General features: G+C 44.1%; 1 protein-coding gene across 1 annotated transcript in view; it reads right to left on the reverse strand.

Annotated features, from left to right (window-relative positions):
- DNAH11 (dynein axonemal heavy chain 11) overlaps positions 1-21,722 on the reverse strand; it is a 376,413-nt gene that overhangs the window by 285,625 nt on the left and 69,066 nt on the right. The window contains exons 15-22 of the mRNA XM_040352802.1: positions 20,823-21,218; positions 16,750-17,082; positions 14,754-15,008; positions 14,499-14,668; positions 9,061-9,283; positions 4,750-4,866; positions 4,584-4,670; positions 1,071-1,229 (exon numbers count right to left, since the gene is read on the reverse strand). Coding sequence (XP_040208736.1) covers positions 1,071-1,229; positions 4,584-4,670; positions 4,750-4,866; positions 9,061-9,283; positions 14,499-14,668; positions 14,754-15,008; positions 16,750-17,082; positions 20,823-21,218 — 1,740 coding nt within the window. The remainder of the gene's footprint in view (positions 1-1,070; positions 1,230-4,583; positions 4,671-4,749; positions 4,867-9,060; positions 9,284-14,498; positions 14,669-14,753; positions 15,009-16,749; positions 17,083-20,822; positions 21,219-21,722) is intronic.

The raw sequence follows: 21,722 nt of genomic DNA on the forward strand, positions 1-21,722 counted from the left end.
AGGCTAAGTGGATGCTCCAGTCTCCCTGCTGCAGTGGTGCAGGTGCTGTCATGTGGGCAGTGCTGTGCTGCACTGGGTGTCTTCACTCCCAGTCTAAGGCTAAAATCTCCACTGATATGGTCTCCTGCTGGCAGGCAAAGATCCAGACATAGGTGTTCTCCCTGTAACTCCCTCAGTGGAAAGAGAAAGAGCTTTCTTAGACATTTTAATAATAATCCTCTCTCCAACCCTCCAGTGCCTACTCCCTTGTAAGGAGTCCATTTGACCCATTATATGGCTGCCGTCTCAAACTACCACTCCCAGGATTCTCAGCGCTCTACATAGAAGTCTTTGGACTTGCTTGGCTTTAGCTCTCCTCCTGCTGGCTGATGAGGAGGATTGTGCAGCATAACATAAGTATCCCAGTAGAGAGAGAGAAGAATAAATGGTAATGTCTCTATCTCGCACCTGGCTACATTTTCTTCCTCCAGCGTTTGGCCGATCGTTAATTCTGCAGAGAATCGCCAAATCATGACATGGCTCTAATATCTGCAGCATTCATACTATAAATCAGGGCAGGGGAAAGAGCCCTGGGCACACAGGAATTGGGACAAATGATGCTGGGCATCATTGAACGTAGGGCAGTTGTAAGTTGTGAGTCTGACGGGGACAGTGGCGGAGATTGGGTAAGTATAGCAGCCTGAGATGCTTTTCTATAACTTTTTTTTGGCTAAACTTGGACTTAAGACAAACAAAATCTATTCATCGATACCTTCCCACTCTCCATGCCACTTTTCTATTCCATCAGAGCCTTCTGTAAATATCCATTGCCTAGGGTTATAAGGAAGCACACAACCTCCTGAGAGCCCAATCACTAAGCCTAAACATTGTTATCTGGGCAAGACTAAGTTAACTCTGGCAACATCTGATGTGGAGCTTACACAGATTAGGGCAAAGTGGAGGGGAAAGGTGAGTAATGATAAATAGGGTTTGTTCTTATAACAGAACCTTTCACTTTGCCATTAATGGTCAAACTGTTGTAACAGCAAAACACTCTTTATAACACAGGTGATTAAGTGAGACAACCATACCTGAACATTAAATATGAGATCCCACAAATCTTTAAGCAATTTTATCTCCTCCCGGCATTTCTTCATCTGCTTGTATTCAGGAACTGCCACTTCAAACAGATCAGCCGATTCTTGAAGGTGTTTTAATTCCTGCTCCAGCTTTCGAAGGTCTTGATTGGCCTGTGGGACAGATATGACAGAAGTATATTTTCTTTATAAAATGAAGGCAATGAAAAGAACCATCCAATACCTAGACAGGCTAAATAAACCGACAATGGTACTTCTATTTTATCAATGTTTGTAAAGCGTTATAAACAATATAGCATTATAAACAATCTCTCCAGCTAGTTCTGCACCTGGCCCAAGCTGTTTCCTCTTTCAACCCTTTTTGAAACAACCCAGAGCTTGTACACTTCCTTACTGTTCCCCGTAAGTGAAAGTGAGTCTGAAATATATACACTTAAAGTGGAGTTCCACCCATAAATATAACATTACATCAGTAGTTTTAAAAAAATGTCATTAGTCCTTTACGAAAAATTTTTATTTTTTAGATGCCTTCAAAGTGTTGTTGCTAGGCAGAATAGTTAATCTTCCCACTTCCTGCACCTAGGTGCTTAATGCTTCCTAACCTACACCGCACAGACTCCTGGGAATGTAGTGGGTGTAACTTTCCAGGAGTCTGTGCACTCCCCAGTCTCAAAGAATCATGTGACTTGGACAGTACAGGTGCTGAAACCTGATCTGACACCGCTTGTGCAGCACTGAGCATGTGCGAGATCTGCAAGGCTGAAATCCAGGAAGTCATACAGTCTGGCTTCATGATGCCCACACTTAAGATGGCCCCAGTCAATTTCTATTTTATAAAGTGTCTAAATGCTGTAACAACCTAACACAACGGACCTTAGTTTACAGACTAACTTTACTAGAATACATTAAGCTTGTGTATTACAGGGGTATTTATATTTAAAAAGTGAAATTGTGGCCGGAACTCCGCTTTAAGTTTTTTTTTTAATCCTTTCCTACCCTGAAAAAAGAACTGTGAAGATTTGAGTTTTGGTACTTTAAATATCTCCAGCACAGTGGAAGCTCAGCTGATTATATAATACTCTTCTACAAAGGGAACCCTTCAAACTTTCCCACACCCCAGGATCAGTGGAATGGAGATATTACAGACATAACTGATTAGGGATTGTAACCAAACGTCCCACACTCCGGTTCAGTGCTTTCATCATATACCGATTCCTCCAGTCTGGACCTTCAGATATCAGATATTACAGCCCATACATTGTAACCAAGAACCAGACGAGACTAGCTCAGTTACACAGCTTGAACATGAACTGTTTTATTTGAGATCTCACACAAATATATACACCACATACAATACAAACTGTAACCAGAAACCTAATTAACATGAGTTAATTAACTAATCATTTAACCAGACTTGCTGACTCAGAGATATGACCTTTCAGGTCAGCCTTATCATCTCCTAGCTCACTGACTATACAATACACATTATCATAAATATCAACACAGAACTCCTTCACACAATAGCAGAGTTAATTAGCACAAAAAACAATGAGTAAAAGACCCTTTGAGTGCACACTAGACTTATTTACAACAAACACATTATAGCAGACAACAGAGAGACAGGTGGCTGGAGTTGATGACATCAGCATCTGCTATGAGTCCCAACAGTACGAAGCAGTCACTATTGTTTAATATGGCAGTTAGGCCCTATACAGGGATCCCACAGTCTGTGTGTCTTGGGGAGACATGGACTAGAATGCAAAGTAACATTACTTTCCCAGGCATAAACCTCAAAAAGAGTATTGTTCTCTTAAAATCCAGGGCCCATAATCAGTAGGCAAGAGGCTAACATTCAGTCCCCTCCAAAAGCCTCTGTCAAGGGTGAGTCTATCACAGGGATGAAAGGATTTTTTCTACTTTGCACAGTTATATCCACAAGACATAAACATATCCAAAAATAATTTTTTGCCCATGAGACTTTAGTGAGTTGTGCCAATATGTTAAAAAAACAATACAATATGTATTTCACATTACAGTTAAAATCAAACAAGTTCGACATTATATAGGTCCTGATAAAAACACATGGCAATATACAAAGTTGCAAGAGCACTTAAATTGGTGCATTCTTTGAGCTGTAGCCTTTACGTGTTTCATGGAACAATGTCCCCTTTCTCAGGAGACAGACAAAATTAGATTTGTGTATATCTGAGGGAAGACCATGTCATAAGCAAAGCAAGCAAAATACGGTATGTAATTTTTTTAAAAATATATATATGTAAATAGGACCACTCAAAAGGGGGGTGGTGGCAATTTCCCTAATATAGAAAATAAAATAAAAATACTTACACAACAGTTGGAACACAGAGTTGTGTTCCAACTGCTGTGTAAGTATGCTTTCTATATTAGGGGAATTACCACCACCCCCCTTTTGGGTGGTCCTATTTATATGTATATTGAAGTAAATTTTTTACATATTTTGCTTGCTTTGCTTATGACATGGTCTTCCCACAGATATACATCTATCAAATCCTGGGTATCTCCTGAGGAAGTGGGCGTTGTTCCATGAAATGCGTAGAGACTACAGCTTAAAGAATGCACCAGTTTGTGTATATATATATATATATATATATATATATATATATATTATATATACATATATATATATATATACACACACACTAATACACACACATCATATATATATATATAAACTACCAGGAATATATCTATATTGTGATATGTTTTTATCAGGACATATATAATGTATATATATATATGTATATATATATATATATATATATATATATGTATATATAATTTGTGTAATTTTAACTGTAATAAGAAATACATATCGTATTGCTTTTTAACATTGTTATCAATCTTGTTTGGCACAACTCATCAAAGTCCCATGGGCAAAATTACTTTTTAGTTCTTAAAAGTTTCAGGGACTGACTTCTGCCTTTGTCTCAGCATATGCGGCCCTGATTTTTCCTTTTTCTATAAACATAGTCATTTGCAATATTTCCATGGAGATTATTTCTTCTCTGCCAGCCTGTTTAAAATGGGGAAACAGTAAAAGGGTCTTAAAGAGGCATTAAATACCAGGATTGCATTTGCATACAGAGTGCAAAGCAGTCACTTGTAAACACAGAAACTAGACTTCTGTGTTTACAAGTGATTGTGGTGAGCAGGCACCAAAGGGTTTGAGCCAAAGGGGGTGGAACTGAGTTCCACCAAGTTCCCCCTGAAAAAAAGCCCTGGGGATAAGAGATCTGCCTATATTAAAATAATTAAGAAAATATGTCAAAAAAGCTTTAAAGTCTATTCTTGGACATGAACTGTGTGGAAATATTTATGAATATTAATCTAAAAAGCATCAACTTTGCCATGTACAAAGCAGTCATACAAGCCACTCTAACTTTTGACAGGGCAGCAGTGTTTTAGGTAGGAGGAAGACATCCACAATGGAATACTAATACATAAAATCCTTAAACAGATCATTTTTACCCTATCCAGACGTGCATACGGCTTTTGGGCAGCATATGGGAAAGGAGCTCCCAGACAAAATTTGTCCCTGAAGATATTCTGCTTCATCTGGAAAAGATAATAAAATTATTTTTCTTCTAAAAATATGTGAATGATTAATAATGTCACAACCTTGGATGACACTTACATCAAAAGCAGCACATCGTCTCCTGATAACAGAAACCTCCAGTATCTGCAGAGGAGCCAGGTCATGCTTCACAGTAATGGCAGATTTCTTTGTATTGTTCCATTTTTCAGGCAGTTCCTACAGGAGATGTTATTACTATATTATTTTGCAGGATTTATATGGCGCCAATAATTTGCCTATCACTTTACAAAATAAAGGGAGACAGTACAGTTACAATACAATTTTGTACAAAAGCGCTAGGAGGGCCTTGCTCGTAGGCGCTTACAATCTAAAAAGGTGACACAATTAGTACAAAAGGTGAGGACTGTGTGGGACAAGCTGATAGAAAAAGTAAGGCTGCATTCACACCTTTGCGTAGGCGATTTGCGGCGTTTTGTACCGCGATTTGCCGTGACAAAACGCGCCGTTTTTAACCCAATGTTTTTTACAGGTCATTGTCTGCTATGCCGAACGCCAAAGCCGCCTGAATACGTGCGACAAAAAAGGGTCCGGGACTTTTTTGAGCTTCACGCGATCGGCGTTTCGGCATTCGGCGTGGAGATGTGAACCATCTCCATAGAGATTAATGTTATTTCTCCCCTCCAGCGTATCTGAGCGTCGCGCTTCAGGCATTTGTCGCTCAGGTGTGAATGGAGCCTAAAAGTACAGGATACTGACAGGATACTCTTCCCTAAAATGAAGAGCTTTCAGGGTTGGCCTAAGGACAGACAGAGCAGGAGACCACTGGACAGATTACAGTATTATGAGTAAAGCGAGAAGACACATGAAAACAAACCTCTAAACCAGGCTCTCTCAATCTTTTTAACACATAGGAACCCTTGAAATAACTTTCTGGTCTCAGGAAACCCCTGCTAAAAATTACTATATCTACTAGACATGTGCAATTTGTTTAGTTCCGAATCCATTTTTTAAAGCGGACCTCCGCCGTAAGAAAAATATTAAAAGCCAGCAGCTACAAATACTGCAGCTGCTGACTTTTAATATTAGGACACTTACCTGTCCTGGAGTCCAGCAACGTCGGCAGCAGAAGATGCCCGGTTCCCTACGTCGCATGCGCGAGTTGCGCTGCACCGTGCTCACTGGTCCCCGCTGTGTTCTGGGAGCCGTGTGTTTCCCAGAACACAACGGACAGGAAGTGATGCACTACCCGCAGGTCCCCGCAGAGTGGACTCCCGGAAGTGGGTGAAAATACTTGTCTTAAATCCCCCCTGAAAGGTGCCAAATGTGACACAGGAGGGGGGGGGAGGGTTCCGATGAGCGGAAGTTCCACTTTAGAGTGGAGCTCCGCTTTAACAAATTTGTTAATTCCAAAAATTCTGAATTTCCGAATTTCCAAATTGAAATTGTGAAAAATCAAGGTTTCGAAAATTCGAAAATTCTAAATTTCAGAAATTCGAATTTCTGAATATTTCATTTGGAAATTCTGAATTTTTGGAATTAACAAATTTTCAAATTTCTGAATTTTTGAATTCCGAATTTTTTAATTTCCCAAAAATTTAAAAAAAAAAAAAATTTCAGCAGTGCACATGTCTAATATCTACAACTCATAATACATTAGTGTGATAGTCAGCGGCAAGAATGCGGTTTACACTTGTGGTCATTGAAAATAAATACTCCCTTACAGATAACTAAAAAGATCAATGGTGTCAGTGGGAACTTATGCCTAATTGTTTGTGACAGGTCAACCAGGGCTGTCTTAATGAGAGGGCACACCTGGGCACTGCCCAGGGGCCCCATCTGCATGGGGGGTCCCTGCAATTTTCCCAAAGCAGTTGGTCCTTGAGCCCACGCTGCCCCAAAATTGGGGGCCCCATGATGGCACTGAGTGTAATCGATACACAGGGGAGGCAGGCTAGCAGTGGTGCGCCGTGCAGCGCAGAACGATACCTATTATTTCACAGCCAGCAGGGAGGGGCAGGGCCAGAGCGCCAGTGATGCTCTGACCCCACTCCATGCAGCTTGAATGCTTGGAACTAAAAAGCTGTGGGGTAGGAGCTGGAGTGGGAGCTGCCGAGTCGGCAGCACTGAGAGCCCACCTGCGGAAGTAGCATTGTGGATGGTGTCATGGTGAGCCCTGCTTTCCAGCACTGTTTGCACTGAAAAACTTGGAATGCCCGGAGGGATGCTCCCTCCTCCACCCCTCCTCCTGCCTGCTTGTTTGGTATAGGTGAATGCAGTGCTGGAGGTGGGCACACCAGGGGGGAAATCTGGTGTGTAGAGGGGTCAGAGTGCTGGGGGGGATATCTCTGGTGTAGAGGGGTGTAGAGGGGTCAGAGTGCTAGGGGGATATCTGGGGTGTAGAGGGGTCAGAGTGCTGGTGGAACATATGGGATGTAGAGGGGTCAGAGTGCTGGGGGAATATCTGGGTTGTAGAGAGGTCAGAGTGCTGGGGGAATATCTGGGGTGTAGAGGGGTCAGAGTGCTGGGGGAATATCTGGGGTGTAGAAGGATCAGAGTGCTGGGGGAATATCTGGGGTGTGCAGAGGACAGCACAGGACAGCTTTGTTACTTTATGTTTGTAGTATTTTCCCACTGTTTCTTTGCTGTACAGAATGATTGTTCATGTAGTTAATGCGGAGCTCCACCCAAAAGGGGAAGCTCCGCTTGTCTGCCTCCTACCTACTTGATGTCCGTTTCCCTGCACTGTCTCCATTGTAGGGGCCCAAGAGCATCACTTTGCCCAGGGGTCCATGATGCTATTAAGACGGCCCTGAGGTCAACCTGTTATTATTGCTCACATGCCCTACAATGGATTCATTATTCATGTGATGTACTCTGTCTAAATAGACTGGCCTTTGGTGTTGGGTACCATTTAGAAACCAAGCAACATTCAAATAAGAGTTGAACAAAAATTGTCTGGCATCCAATAAGAGTTATTGAGATGCTCTAGTTTCCGTTAAAGCGGAGGTTCACCCTAAAACATCTATATACCATTAAATCCAGCATACTTCCGACATGTACAGTATGCTGGTATTTTTTTTTCGATGTACATACCGTCTTATAGTTCTTATTCACCCGGCTTCCGGGTTCTCACTACCGCCGGGAGTAAGCAGTCCTATGAAGAGGCGTAGATGATTGACGTATGGATAAGGCGCGTCACGCGTTCCGAAAATAGCCGAACTGGGACTCGGCTCTATACGGCGCCTGCGCAGTCAGCTCTACACAGCTCCTAGTCTGTGCGCAGGCGCCGTATAGAGCCGAGTCCCAGTTCGGATATTTTCGGAACGCGTGACGCGCCTTATCCGCACGTCAATCATCTACGCCTCTTCATAGGAACGCCTATTCCCCACGGGAGTGAGAACCGGAAGCCGGGTGAAAAAAAAACTATAAGACGGTATGTGCAGCGAAAAAAAAAAAAATACCAGCATACTGTACATGTCGGAAGTATGCTGGATTTAATGGTATATAGATGTTTTTTAGGGTGAACCTCCGCTTTAATATGCTTCACTATCAAATGGCCTCTGTGACAATAAAGCTGAGTGGTTCCAAATTAAAGACACCAGCATAAATTCCTGGAAATATACTCATGGTAGCAAATGTAAGTTTTCAAAATTCAAGCTATGGGTCCAAACTTCTTTGATATAAAAGATATGATTGAAAGAGGGCTCATTTTGTAGGCTCCTATTGACAAATTGTCCAGGCTATTCAGAAATGCTATTCAGAGAAAAGGTATTTTGTTCACAGAACTCGGTTAGAAAAGGTATAAATTTTAACGTTTAACGCAAAACCCATTATAATTTACTCTTAAATTGTTCACATTAGGCCCCGTACACACGACCAAACATGTATGCTGAAACTGGTCCGCGGACCAGTTTCAGCATACATGTTCAGTCGTGTGTAGGCGCGACCGGGCCGAATTCCAGCAAACATTTGCCCGCCGGGCCTTTTCCCAGCAGACAAATATTCCTGGACGTGTTTTAAAACCGTCCGCTGGAATCCTGCCCGCTCGGACATGTACGGTCATCAGTACAGACCTACCGTACATGTCCGAGCGCCCGCCGTCCCTCGCATGCGTCGAATGACTTTGACGCATGCGTGGAAGCCTTTAAATGGCAGGCCCGCCCATATCGCCGCGTCATCATCGCGGCGACGACGCGGACACGCCCCGCGTAATGTTTACGCGCAGACTTCTGTACGATGGTTAGTACAACCATCGTACAGAAGCCCTCTGGCAGGCATGTACGGTGAAAACGGTCCGACGGACCGGTTTCATCGTACATGTTTGCTCGTTAGTACCCGGCCTTAGAGGTGATTCCGGTCAACTGCACCACCTCCTAAAAACTCAAACACAGTAAATACACAAATAGTTACCTGGAGCTGTGTATATATATGGTCTGGCAGTTTTTGTCCATAGCTCTCGAGTAGGGCAATGGTCTGCTTAACAGGGTCAAATAAAGAATCAGTTGTTGCCTGTCTGTCTCTCACAGCCAGGAGATGCTCCATGACTCCAACCAGTGCTGTATAATCTCCCTCCGGTACCTTGAGCTGTAGACCAGAGTCAGTCATCTTAATAAATTCTTCCAAGTCATTCAAACTATAAAAACACAAAAAGGATCAAAGGTCAATTGTCAAGCATTTAAAATGCTAACTGCACTTTCACTAAACATTATACAGTTGTTCTTGCCTCTGAAGTTGGTAAGAGCCAGGGTAGATGAGATTTTGTTGACTTTAGAACTGCATTTGTCCCTATAAAAGCCTGCTGAAGCAGGTCACATGCAGGTCACCTGCACTGAATTCTAAATGATCTCAGGGGACAAACAAAATGCCAGTATGGCCTTCATTTAACCACTTAAGGTCCACCCTATGGCTGATTTCACACAGCGGCAGCAGAGCACTGAATGTCCGCCGGCACCTGCTGATCATCTAGCAGAGAGGCAGAACGGTGGTCAGCCTATGTAAACAAGGCAGATCACCGTTCTGACAGGAGGGAAGGCATGGATCCTGTGTCTCTGCAAATCAGGGACTAGGATCCATGACTTCCCCTAGTAAAAGCACCTCCCACAGTTTAGTAAATACACAGTTAGTAGACGCACATGTTAGACACACAGTTAACCCTTTGATCGCTCCTGTTAACCCCTTCCCAACTAGTGTCATTCGTACAGTGACAGTGCATATTTTTAAGCACTGATCACTGTATTAGTGTCACTGATCCCCAAAAAGTGTCAAAAGTGTCAGTTATTCCCTGTACACATGACCGGTTTTCCCGTCTGAATAAATTCGGATGGTTTTTCCGACGGAATTCCGCTCAAGCTGTCTTGCATACACACGGTCAAACCAAATTCCGACCATCAAAAACGCGGTGACGTACAACACATATGACAGCAGTATAAAACGGAAGCTTTTGCTGATCTCGTGTTAGTAAAAGTTTGGTGAGAGACGATTTGCGCTTTTCAGCTTCATACTCTTCAGTCCGTTACAGAGTGACGAATGTGCTATCTCCATTACGAACGCTAGTTTTACCAGACAGAGAGCTTCCGTCTCATAACTTGATTCTGAGCATGCATGGTTTTTAGTGCGTTGGACAAGCATACAGACGAGTGGATTTTCCGATTGGATTTTTTTTCCGTCTGAAAAATGGAGAACATGTTCTCTAAGTCCGTCGGAATTTCTGACAGAAAAAGTCCAATGAGGTATACACACCGTCGGAATATCCGATGAAAAGCTCCCATCGGAAAATCCGACCGTGTGTATGCGGCATTAGTGTGAGAATATCGCATATCACAGTCCTGCTATAAGTCACTGATCTCCACCAATACTAGTAAATAAACATATCCCATAGTTTGCAGACACTATAACTTTTGCGCAAACCACTCTATATATACACTTATTGGGATTTTTTTAACCAAAAAGCAGTATACATATTGGCCTAAAATTATGAAGAAATTTATTTTTTTTCAGTTTTTTTTATTGGATAGGTAGAGCAGAAAATAAAAAATATTGGGGTATATTCAGGTAGTGCCGCGCACTATTTACGGAGGCTCTGCGTTACGTTTTTATGCTACGCCTCCGTAAATTACTTGCGCTACGCTTGATTCAGGAAGCAGTAGCTCCGTAATTTGCGGAGGCGCTCCATAAAAATGGCCGGCGTAAGCGCGCATAATTTAAATGATCCCGTAGGGGGCGTGGATCATTTAAATTAGGCGCGTTCCCACGCCGAACGTAGTGCGCATACTCCGTCGGGAAATTTTCCCGACGTGCATCGCGGCAAATGACGTCGCAAGGACGTCATTTGCTTCAAAGTGAACGTAAATGGCGTCCAGCACCATTCACAATTCACTTACGCAAACATCGTAAAATTTAAAATTCGCGACGCGGGAACGACGGGTATACTTAGCATTGGCTGCCCCTGCTAATAGCAGGAGCAGCCTTACGCAGAACCCGACGAACGCAAACGACATAAAATGCGTACGCAGGGCTCGCGTAGGGTTGTGAATCGGCGTTAGTATGCAATTTGCATACTATACGCTGACCACTACGGGAACGCCACCTAGCGGCCATCGTAAGAATGCAGCCTACGATACGACGGCATAAGAGCCTTATGCCAGTCATATCTTAGGCTGCAGTCGGCGTATCGAGCTCTCTGAATCAGGAGCAGTCGATACGCCGGCGCAACTAAGCAATTGCGCTGCGTAACTATGGTTACGCAGACGCAATCGCTTTCTGAATCTACCCCATTGTCTTTTTTTTGTTTATAGCGCAAAAAATGAAAAAGAAAAACACAGAGGTGATCAAATACCACCAAAAGAAAGTTCTATTTGCGGGGGGGGGGGGGGGGCAAGTGGCCTGGTCATGAAGGGGGTAAAGCTTCGGAAAGGTCAAGCGGTTAACATAAATACTTTTTGCTAGCATTTAAAGAGTGTTCATTGAACATGAGACCTCTATACTACCCCCTAATTTCAGTTGCATGTAAATGTATTGTTCTGCGTGTGCTGGGTAATCTTCCTATTACTGTCTACTTCCTATTATTATCGATGTGTAATAGTGCTCCATTCATCTTCATTCATGAATAGAGCAGACCAAATACTCCGATCTGGCCAAACATTAGTGACATAAATGCCAGCCTGTTAGGATGGATTGCATGCTGTAAATGGAATACAATCTTCAAAGAATGTTATAAAATCACAGTAATATTTTTGCACTATTTCTGATGGTATATACCAAAAAAATTTTAATAAATAGTTGACACCGTTTTCATTAAAGTCTGTCAAAGTCTTTGAAATCAGGTTTGACTAATAATTATGGCCCGGATTCTCGTACGAGTTACGCCGGCGTATCTCGTTTTTCAGAAGACATAAAACGAAGTTTTCCCCACACACGGTCATTTTAAATGACGTTTTTAAAAACAACTTTTTTTTTCATCGCAAAAAAACGACCGTTTGTACGTGGCATGAGTCCGAGCCGTCGTATCTATGTGCCTGATTCTTAGAATCAGTTGCGCATAGATTTGTATTAGATCCGACCGGCGTAAGTCTCTTACGCCGTCGTATCTTAAATGAATATTTACGCTGGCCGCTAGGGGCGTGTACGCTGATTTACGCCTAGAAATATGTAAATCAGCTAGATGCGCGAATTCAAGAAACGTACGCCCGGCCGACGCAGTACAGATACGCCATTTACGTTAGGCTTTTCCCGGCGTAAAGTTACCCCTGCTATATGAGGCGTACATGCGGCGTATCAATGATAAGTATGGACGTCATTCCCGCGTCAAATTTTGGAAATTTTACGTTGTTTGCGTAAGTCGTTCGCGAATAGGGCTGGGCGTCATTTACGTTCACGTCGAAAGCATTGGCTTCTTGCGGGTTAATTTGGAGCATGCGCACTGGGATACTTTTACGGACGGCGCATGCGCCGTTCGTAAAAAGCGTCATTTACGTGGGGTCAAATTAAATTTAAATAACACACGCCCACATCTACCACATTTGAATTAGGCGGGCTTACGCCGGCCTATTTACGCTACGCCGCCGCAACTTTGGTTTGAGAATACGGCACTTGCCTGTCAAAGTTGCGGAGGCGTAGCGTAAATAGGATACGTTACGCCCGCACAAAGATACGCGCATCTACGTGAATCCGGGCCTATATTTGTGCTATATCTTACAGACAGATCTACTGTATACAAAAAAAGACTAGCTAACACGGTTTTGCTTTGCACTGGTTTTCATTAAAGTCTGTGAGGGCCCTTTCGAACCAGGTTACATTGTGGTATTGTACATATCATCAGTGGCAAAGCTAGACATTCAACCGGGGGAAAGAATCAGTTCGTAGCTCCCCCCGTACCGGGACAATGTCAGTCAGTGCCCTGGACGAAGATGCCAAACTGCCAAAAATGCCTCAACAGGCAGCTTCTGCAGGGGGGAAATATAGGTAATCGGTTCTAGTAAATGCCAAATGCCAATGTTCAGTGTTGCAAGGAGGCACCACGGGAGTATAAGTGGGGTTGCCATTGCATTCCCTAATGCTACATGGATAATGGCTTCTCCAGCATTCAGCAATTTGGCAGTGTAAGGCCCCTTTCACATGAGTGAACCACCCATGTGAAAGAGAATGCAAGCAGGGAAGATGATACAATAGACAGGGGGATTAGGCAGGAAAGTGGGTAAATCCCAGGCCATTACTGTTGAGTCAGTCTGTCCCCCCCCCCATGCTCCTCTGGTCCCTCCTGTTCCTCTGGTCCCCCCAATACTCCTCTGTTTCCCCCCTGTTCCCCCTGCTCCTCTGTCATCCCGTACTTCTCTGGTTACCCCCATGTTCATCTGCCCCACCTGTGCTCCTCTAGTTCCCCCTTGCTCCTCTGGTCCCCCCTATGCAACTCTGGTTTCCCCCTTGCTCCTCTGGTCGCCCTGTGCTCCTCTGGTCCTCCCACCCCTCCTCTCTACCCCCACCCTCCTGTGCTCCTCTGGTTTCCCCCTTGTCCCTCTGATCCCTCTTACTTCTCTGGTCTCCTGTGCACTCACTTTCTCTCCCTGGCTAGTTGTGCAGTGCAGGCTGAATAAGGACAGCCACACAAAGTTATAACATAATCTTTCCCAGACCCTCGTTCTCTTGGTCTTTCCTTCACCCGCTCTCCATTTAGATTCCCTGCAGCAGCAGACAGGATGAAAAGTGGGGGAAGAAAAGACCGGGAGAAGGAGCGCTGGGGAAGGTTATAACATTGTGTGACTGTCTTCTTGATCATATGATGTGCTTCTCTGTGCTGAGGATCATGATTTTATTCAGCCTGCACTGCACAACTAGCCAGGGAGAAGAGGTGAGCACTGCAGGGGGGCAGAGGAACGGAGGGGGGGGGGGGGGCAGCTGAAAAAGGGAGAGGAACAGGAGTGGCAGCTGGCTTTTAAAAGTACAAAACAATCCCTGTATTATCCTCCAGCAGCAGCTGAATGCTAGCGGGAAGTAGAGGAGAAGCAGCCTTTCAGCTGCTGCAAGAGGATCGGTACCAGCTGCGGTGCCCCTCTCAATGCGGCACGCAGGGCAACTGCCCCCCCCCCCTCAGTTTTGGCCCTGCACATCGCATCACAGCAACTTATTAAAACACTAAGACAAGCAGTAACCTGCAGTACCTAATCAATATACTTCTTTGAATAATGAGCCAACATTTATTCTCCTCTTTACATAACCTATTTGCTCATGATATGCACCGGATAATATAGATATATAGGACACAGGAGATCTCAAATGGGTTTCTAACAAACGGCAATCACCACATTTCTTTGAGTATATTTAGATTGCATATCATCTTCCAAACTGCATATTACCTATCAACAACAAATCTGAGAAGATGCTCTTTAAACATCCAGCTCCACTTCCTTATTACGAGGAGCATGCTTGTTTTAAAAGGCTTCATGTCCAGCTGGAACCAACTCTCAAAAACCTTGGTATCTTCAGAAGCAAAGATCCGGGTGTAAATATTTTCATAGATGTCAATCTAAAGCAAGTAAACATAAGTTGTGTTAAATGTGCGTTTCTCAAATATGGCACAGTCCATAATTCTGTAAAATACTACTTCTTGCCTGCTCTTTAAACTGCTCAATAGTAGGAGGACTTTCTGGGACCCCATCATCCCCGTGTGTTTCAATTTCATCAGAAGTCAGCATGTGACCATATAGGAGAAACTGTTTCATGAACTCAGATCGGTCATCGGTCCACAGATAGGAACATGAATCATAAGTATTTCTGTAATCTAAGACTTTGCCAATGATGGTGGTGACTTTCTCCATAATTTCTTGCCGAATTTCAGAAAGGTCGGTCATCTCATCAAGGTCATTCTGTAAAAAAACACAAAAATAATTAAACCTCCCGAAGAAAATTTCAAGGCATAGTATGACATTTAATGATACTGAGTCATTCAATCTCAACGAAAATAAACAAATTCTTGTATGAAGGGACATGTACTAATGCTGTAACGAAACAAGTAGAGAACTGTAATTATTAAACAACATCTAAAAGAATCTGGCCGTGGGTTATGAGAACTTGGGTCTGCTGCTTATTTCTCAAGCTCTGTTTGACAATGTTATAAGCTTGTAATAGATCTCAGATCCTCTTTATGACTCTAATAACCTGCATGTTTGGAGGTTCAGTTGGGCATTGCAGTTGCATTATTGTTATCCCACAGGACAATTATAACCTACTGTACATCTTCTGCCACCAGTGTCGCTGAAATCCACATCATTAAAGGGGTTGCAAAGGAAAAATGTTTTTTCCCTAAATAGCTTCCTTTACCATAGTGCAGTCCTCCTTCACTTACCTCATCCTTCGATTTTGCTTTTAAATGTCTTTATTTCTTCTGAGAAATCCTCACTTCCTGTTCTTCAACACCGTAATACAAGGCTTTCTCCCTGGTGTGGAGAAAGCCTCTTGAGGGGGGAGGGGGCGAGCAGGCGAGTCAGGACGCTCTCTACTTTGCAGATAGAGAGAGGAGCTGTGTGTTGAGGGGGGAGGGGGCAAGCAGGAGTGTCAGGACGCCCACTAACACACAGCTCCTCTCTCTATCTGCAAAGTAGAGAGCGTCCTGACTCGCCTGCTCGCCCCCTCCCCCCTCAAGAGGCTTTCTCCACACCAGGGAGAAAGCCTCGCATTACGGTGTTGAGTTATAGACAGAAGAACAGGAAGTGAGGATTTCTCATAAGAAATAAGGACATTTAAAAGCAAAATCGAAGGATGAGGTAAGTGAAGGAGAACTGCACTGAGGTAAAGGAAGCTATTTAGGGAAAAAAAATGTTTCCTTTACAACCCCTTTAAGAAATGTCAGGCTGTACTCAATGGTTCCTGTGGACCTCCATGTCACTATCGGACTCAGTCCTCTTTAAAATAATGGAGGGCTGGGAAGGGGTCCTGTGCTGGAGGGTGAAGGACGACGTTGAAGGTGGTGGGTGGAGAGGACAAGCAGTGCTATGCAATCTCTGCAGCACTGTGAAGAGGACTTGTTCCTGGGGATGAAGAGGACATGGAAGGCAGGAGGGAGCATGGAAAGGATTAGTATCGCTGTAAAAAATTCTCAGTATTGTAAAGAGGACCTGTGCTGGAGAATAATAAGGATGTTTCATGCAGGAGGGAAAATGGGGAGGGAAATAGATGCTGTGCAAACTCTGCAGTAGTGTAAAGAGGGCCGGTGCTGGAAGACGTGGAGGGCAGAAGGAACCACAGGGAGGGTTATTTATTTCTGTTAAAACAAAAAATAAAAATATTTTTTCATAGAGTAGTCAGACATTTTTTTCAAAAACTGGAAAGCTGAACATTGGCTTTAAAGCAGAGCTCCACCCTAAAGTGAAACTCCCGCTGATCGGAACCCTCCGGTGTCACATTTGACACCTTCCAGGGGGGAGGGGGGTGCAGATACCTGTCTAAAGATAGACAGATATTTGCACCCACTTCCGGCCACACAGTCTCTGGCAGACTGCAGGCATGACGTCCCCCCCCCCCCCCCCCGTTGTGTTCTGGGAACACTTGCATTTTAAATGTCTTGCTTTTGAATCTTATTGTAGATACTCTTTAAAGTAAAACGTTTACCTGGTAATTGTCCACTCCAAAATGTTTTGCAATTCTTTTTACTTGTCCTGACAGTTTAAGTATGTCACCCAATAGCTCCTCCATAAGGTCATAAAGACCATCGCCATCCTCCTTCTGCAGTGAAGGCTTAAATACAATTTCATTACCACTGAGTGACATTTGTGCCTCAAATAAAGGTGCTGGCTTTAACTTTGTATCTGTGTTCTGTATAAAGAACTCCAAGGAATGCAGAATAGTGTTGTATAAGCCATCTATTACAATGTCATCCATGTATTCCACATAGATTTTCCAGGAGTCCACATCAGGAACAGCCTTTAAGAGTTTCATGTTATCCTGTGAAATTAATTAAAGCTATACATCAGTTAAAACAAAAACCATAAGGAAACTTAGTGTATTTGAAATCAGGCTACATTAACCTTAAAGCGGGGGTTCACCCTATCGACGGGAAAAAAATGTTTTTTATTTATTTTACCTTAAAATCAGGCATTGTAGCGCGAGCTACAGTATGCCTGTCACGAATTTTTTACCGCCGTACTCACCTTGTAGTCGTCCATCGAAGATTCCGGGGAATGGGCGTGCCTATGGAGACGGAGGATGATTGACGGCCGGCTCTGGCGCGTCACGCTTCTCCGGAAATAGCCGAAATAGGCTCGGTCTTCACGACGCGTGCGCATAGCCTGTGCGCAGGCGCCGTGAAGAGCCGAGACCTACTCCGGCTGTCTTCGGGGAGAGTGACGTGCCAGGGCCGGCCGTCAATCATCCTCCCTCTCCATAGGCACGCCCATTCCCCGCGGGAGCCGGAATCTACGATGGACGACTACAAGGTGAGTACGGGGTTAAAAAAATCGGGACAGGCATACTGTAGCTCGCGCTACAATGCCTGTCTCGATGGTAAAATGTGTCGGGGGGGGGGGTGAACTACCGCTTTAAAAAAAAAAGCTCCAGAAATACATGTACTAAAATGCAAACCACCAGCACTTGCAATTGCCTGCAGCTTTACTGATTACCACTGATTAATGTGCAATGGATTTTTTTATGGTCAGTGTATGCAGAGGCATATCTAATGTAAATGGCGCATATGGCAAGCACTGAAACTGCGCCCCTGTCGAAACATGTGAAACCCATCTTTCAGATAACCTTAACAAAAAAACAGCTAACAAAACTAGTGATATTTATCATCCCTTATGATACCTTGGGTAGTGACATATCCTCTTTATGGGGAAATCTGGGGTTTATTAGACCCCTGATCCCTCCTCTGCCCTCCAAGGCCAGGTAAATGCAGAACCAATACTGTAAGTGATGAAATCTCCATCACTTAAGGCCTCAGTTTTCACAGAGGAGAGGGAGAAAATGATGTTCCTTCTTCTTTGTGCGCTGCCAATCTGACCAGATGGAATGGGAGAGCCAGGGAGAACAGGGGAGGGCTGTGGCTAAACGCAGCAGGGATAGCGTTGCCATTGTCCATTAGCAAAGGTGCTGAAAAGGAGATCATGCCTATGCTCGGGAGGAGGGAAGAAGAGACCCTCAGACCCTGGTAAATGCCTTGCTGCCCAGCCACTCAACAGCGCCCCTTTCATATGGTGCCCATGGCACTTGCCATGGCTGCCATACCCTAGATACGCCACTGAGTGTATGCAGCCTACAGTAGCAGACTAGAAAATGTTCAACTTCACTTAAAAATAAATTGTGAATGTGCGATAAAGTTCTAAAATGAGGTCACATGTTCCTGCTGTCTTTTCCCAAAAGAGGATTCTAGTTGCTGATGGTATGTAGGTTCAGTATGTGGCGAAGATAATGGTGGACACTGAAATCTACATTGGCCCGGGTTCACGTAGCACTTACGCCGACGTATCTCGAGATATGCCGCGTAAGTGTCAATGTGCGCCGTCGTATCTATGCGCCAGACCCACAGAACTACATACGCCTGAAAATAGGCTTCCTACGACCGACGTAACTTTCCTACGCTGTCGTATCCTAGGCGCATATTTACGCTGGCCGCAAGAGGCGCTTCCATTGATTTACGATTCGAATGTGCAAATGAGGGAGATACGCCGATTCACGAATGTACTTGTACCCGGCGCATTCATATACCCGGTTTACGTAAGTCGTACGTCCGGCGTAAAGTTAAGCCTCATAAAGCAGGGGTAAGTCATGTTAAGGTATGGACCAGGGAACAGCCGTCGTATTTTACGTCGTTTACGTAGTAGTACGTGAATAGGGATGGGCGTAGGTTACGTTCACGTCGTAGGCAGTGATTCGACGTATCTTAGGGAGTATTTCTGACGTGATTCTGAGCATGCGCACTGGGATGCTTCCATGGGACAGCGCATACGCCGTTCGTTCGGACCATCATTTGCATGGGGTCACGCTTCATTTAAATGGATCACCTACTTTGAATTAGGCTGGCTTACGCTGACTAATTTACGTTACGCTGGCGCAACGTTGGGAGCAAGTGCTTTGTGAATACTGTGCTCGCCGCTCTGTGCTATGTCGGCGTAGTGTATATTCGATACACTACGCCGGCATAAATATGCGCCGAGGTACGTGAATCCGGGCCTATGTCTTAAGGGTATGTACCTCCTGGCTGTATGCATGTAGTGTTAAAGGTACTGTATGTTCACACTAATGAATGGGATGCCTTTGCATCGTATCCGCATTTGGGAGTTGTTGCTATGAATAATTTGTACATAATTCATCTCTATTGTAAATGCACATTACAAAATACAGAGTTTGACATATGATAAAATACACTAAACAGTATGTTCAGATCATAAACATTAAAATCAGTTTAAAGAGAGTAACATGTATTGGAAGTGGTGTATACACCACTGCCAAACCGCCCCAAAGATGCTGCTTGCAGGAGTTTTTCTAACGTCCTGCAAGCGCACCGCCCCAGTGTGAAAGCACTCTGGCTTTCACACTGGAGAGGCATGAGAGGTGTTTTACAGGTGCTATTTTTAGCACTAAAACGCCTGAAAAATGCCTTCAGTGTGAGACCCCTTTCACACTGGGGCGATGCCGGCATTAGCGATAAAGCGCTGCTAGTTTAAGCGGCGCTTCACCGGTGTTATGGCAGCGCTTTTCGGCTGATAGCTGGGCGCTTTAAACCACCGCTAGCGGCTGAAGAAAGGGTTAAAAGCACCCGTGTTGCGGCGCTGCCGAATCGCTTTGCAGGGCTTCCGTAGAGCTGCCCATTAATTTCAATGGGCAGGGCGTTTTGGGAGCGGTGTATACACCGCTCCCACACTGTCCCAAAGATGCTGCTTGCAGGACTTTTTTTCCTTCCTGCAAGCGCACTGCCCCAGTGTGAAAGCACTCCGGCTTTCACACTGGGGAGGCGTGAGAGGCGTTTTTTGGTGCCATTTTTAGAGCTAAAATGCCTGAAAGGGGTCTCAAAAGGGGTCTAAAGGTTTACATAAAAGAGCTCTGACTTGTCAGTACAATTGGTCTGCTGTTCTAGTAAATAGCTAACTAAACTCTCAGGCCCCGTACACACGACCGAGTTTCTCGGCAGAATTCAGCCAGAAACTCGATCGGAGCTGGATTCTGCCGAGAAACTCGGTCATGTGTACACTTTTCAGCGAGGAAGCCGACAAGGAACTCGTCGGGCCGAAAAGAGAACATGTTCTCTATTTCCTCGTTGTTCAATGAGGAAAGTCGGCCCGCCGAGATCTCGGTGGCTTCCACACTGAACTCGACGAGGAACTTGATGTGTTTGGCACGTCGAGTTCCTCGGACATGTGTACGGGGCCTCAGTCTTTTCAGAAGGCATTTCATTGTAAGACAGTGTACACAAATAATTTAATATTTAACAACATTATTTAATATTTTAAATATTAAACAAAACAAAATAAGAGTAGTAGTGACACAATTAGGTTAAATGAATCTTCCTATGACTGATCCTCAGTTTCCGCTTTAAAATGATATAATGATCTTGCATACCTAACCAACAGGCTGTTCACCTCTGAGATGGAACCTCTGACTTAGTATGTGACCCTCAGTCCTCTAAAACAATTAGCAGGCTTTTCACAATTTTAATAGTACAAAAAAACATAAAAACAAATCTCAAGTACCTCAGCCAGGCCACGTAGTTTATTTCCATCTTCTTGAAATAATTTGTATTTCTTATTTACGCGTTCACGTTTGTCCTCCAAATTGATCAAGGCATCTTTTTTGTTGTCCTTTCGGGAAAATAAAGCCTGCTCTGCCCATGTGGTCATGATCTGGTGCATTGTGGCTATGTTGTCCTTTGACTTTTGTACTCGGCTCTCCAAGTCATACACTACGGATTGTACTTGAACAATGTAATCCCAACAGTCATCACGATTCCATGTATAAAATTTCTCAGCATCTTTTAACTGTTCATCAATGGCCTCCATGTCGTCTTTAATTAGGGGGTACTCTACTTCTAGCACAGTTTGCTTTAGTTTATTGTACCACTGTACCAGAAGGTCCAAACCTTCAATATACTATAAAAAAAATATCAGCATGAGAAGCAATTATTCCATTTATCCATACACATTTACTAACTTCTCTGCTGCCCCATATTTGGAACAAAGGGTGCAGTAATACCCGAGCCTGAAGATGGCAAAATCTGACCTATATCCCCTAGTGCATACCATCAAGGGGAGTCTCTAAAGAATTTGAACATTGCAATGGATACAACAAGGGGCTTTAAAGTGTTACTTAACCCAGCACCCTGCATTCACTATATCTGGTCTCCCACAGTACAAAAAAACAAGGGGCCAGATTCAGATAGGTCAGCGGATCTTTACATCCGCGTAACCTATCTGAGTTACGATCCGCCGCCGCAAGTTTTTGAGGCAAGTGCTTAATTCAGAAAGCACTTGCCTCTAAACTTGCGGCGGCGTATCGTAAATCCCCCGGCGGAATTCAAATTCCGCGGCTAGGGGGAGTGTACAATTTAAATCAGGTGCGTCCCCGCGCCGATTGAACAGCGCATGCGCCGTCTG

Source organism: Rana temporaria, chromosome 5, assembly GCF_905171775.1.
Source record: "Rana temporaria chromosome 5, aRanTem1.1, whole genome shotgun sequence".
Classification (NCBI taxonomy): domain Eukaryota; kingdom Metazoa; phylum Chordata; class Amphibia; order Anura; family Ranidae; genus Rana; species Rana temporaria.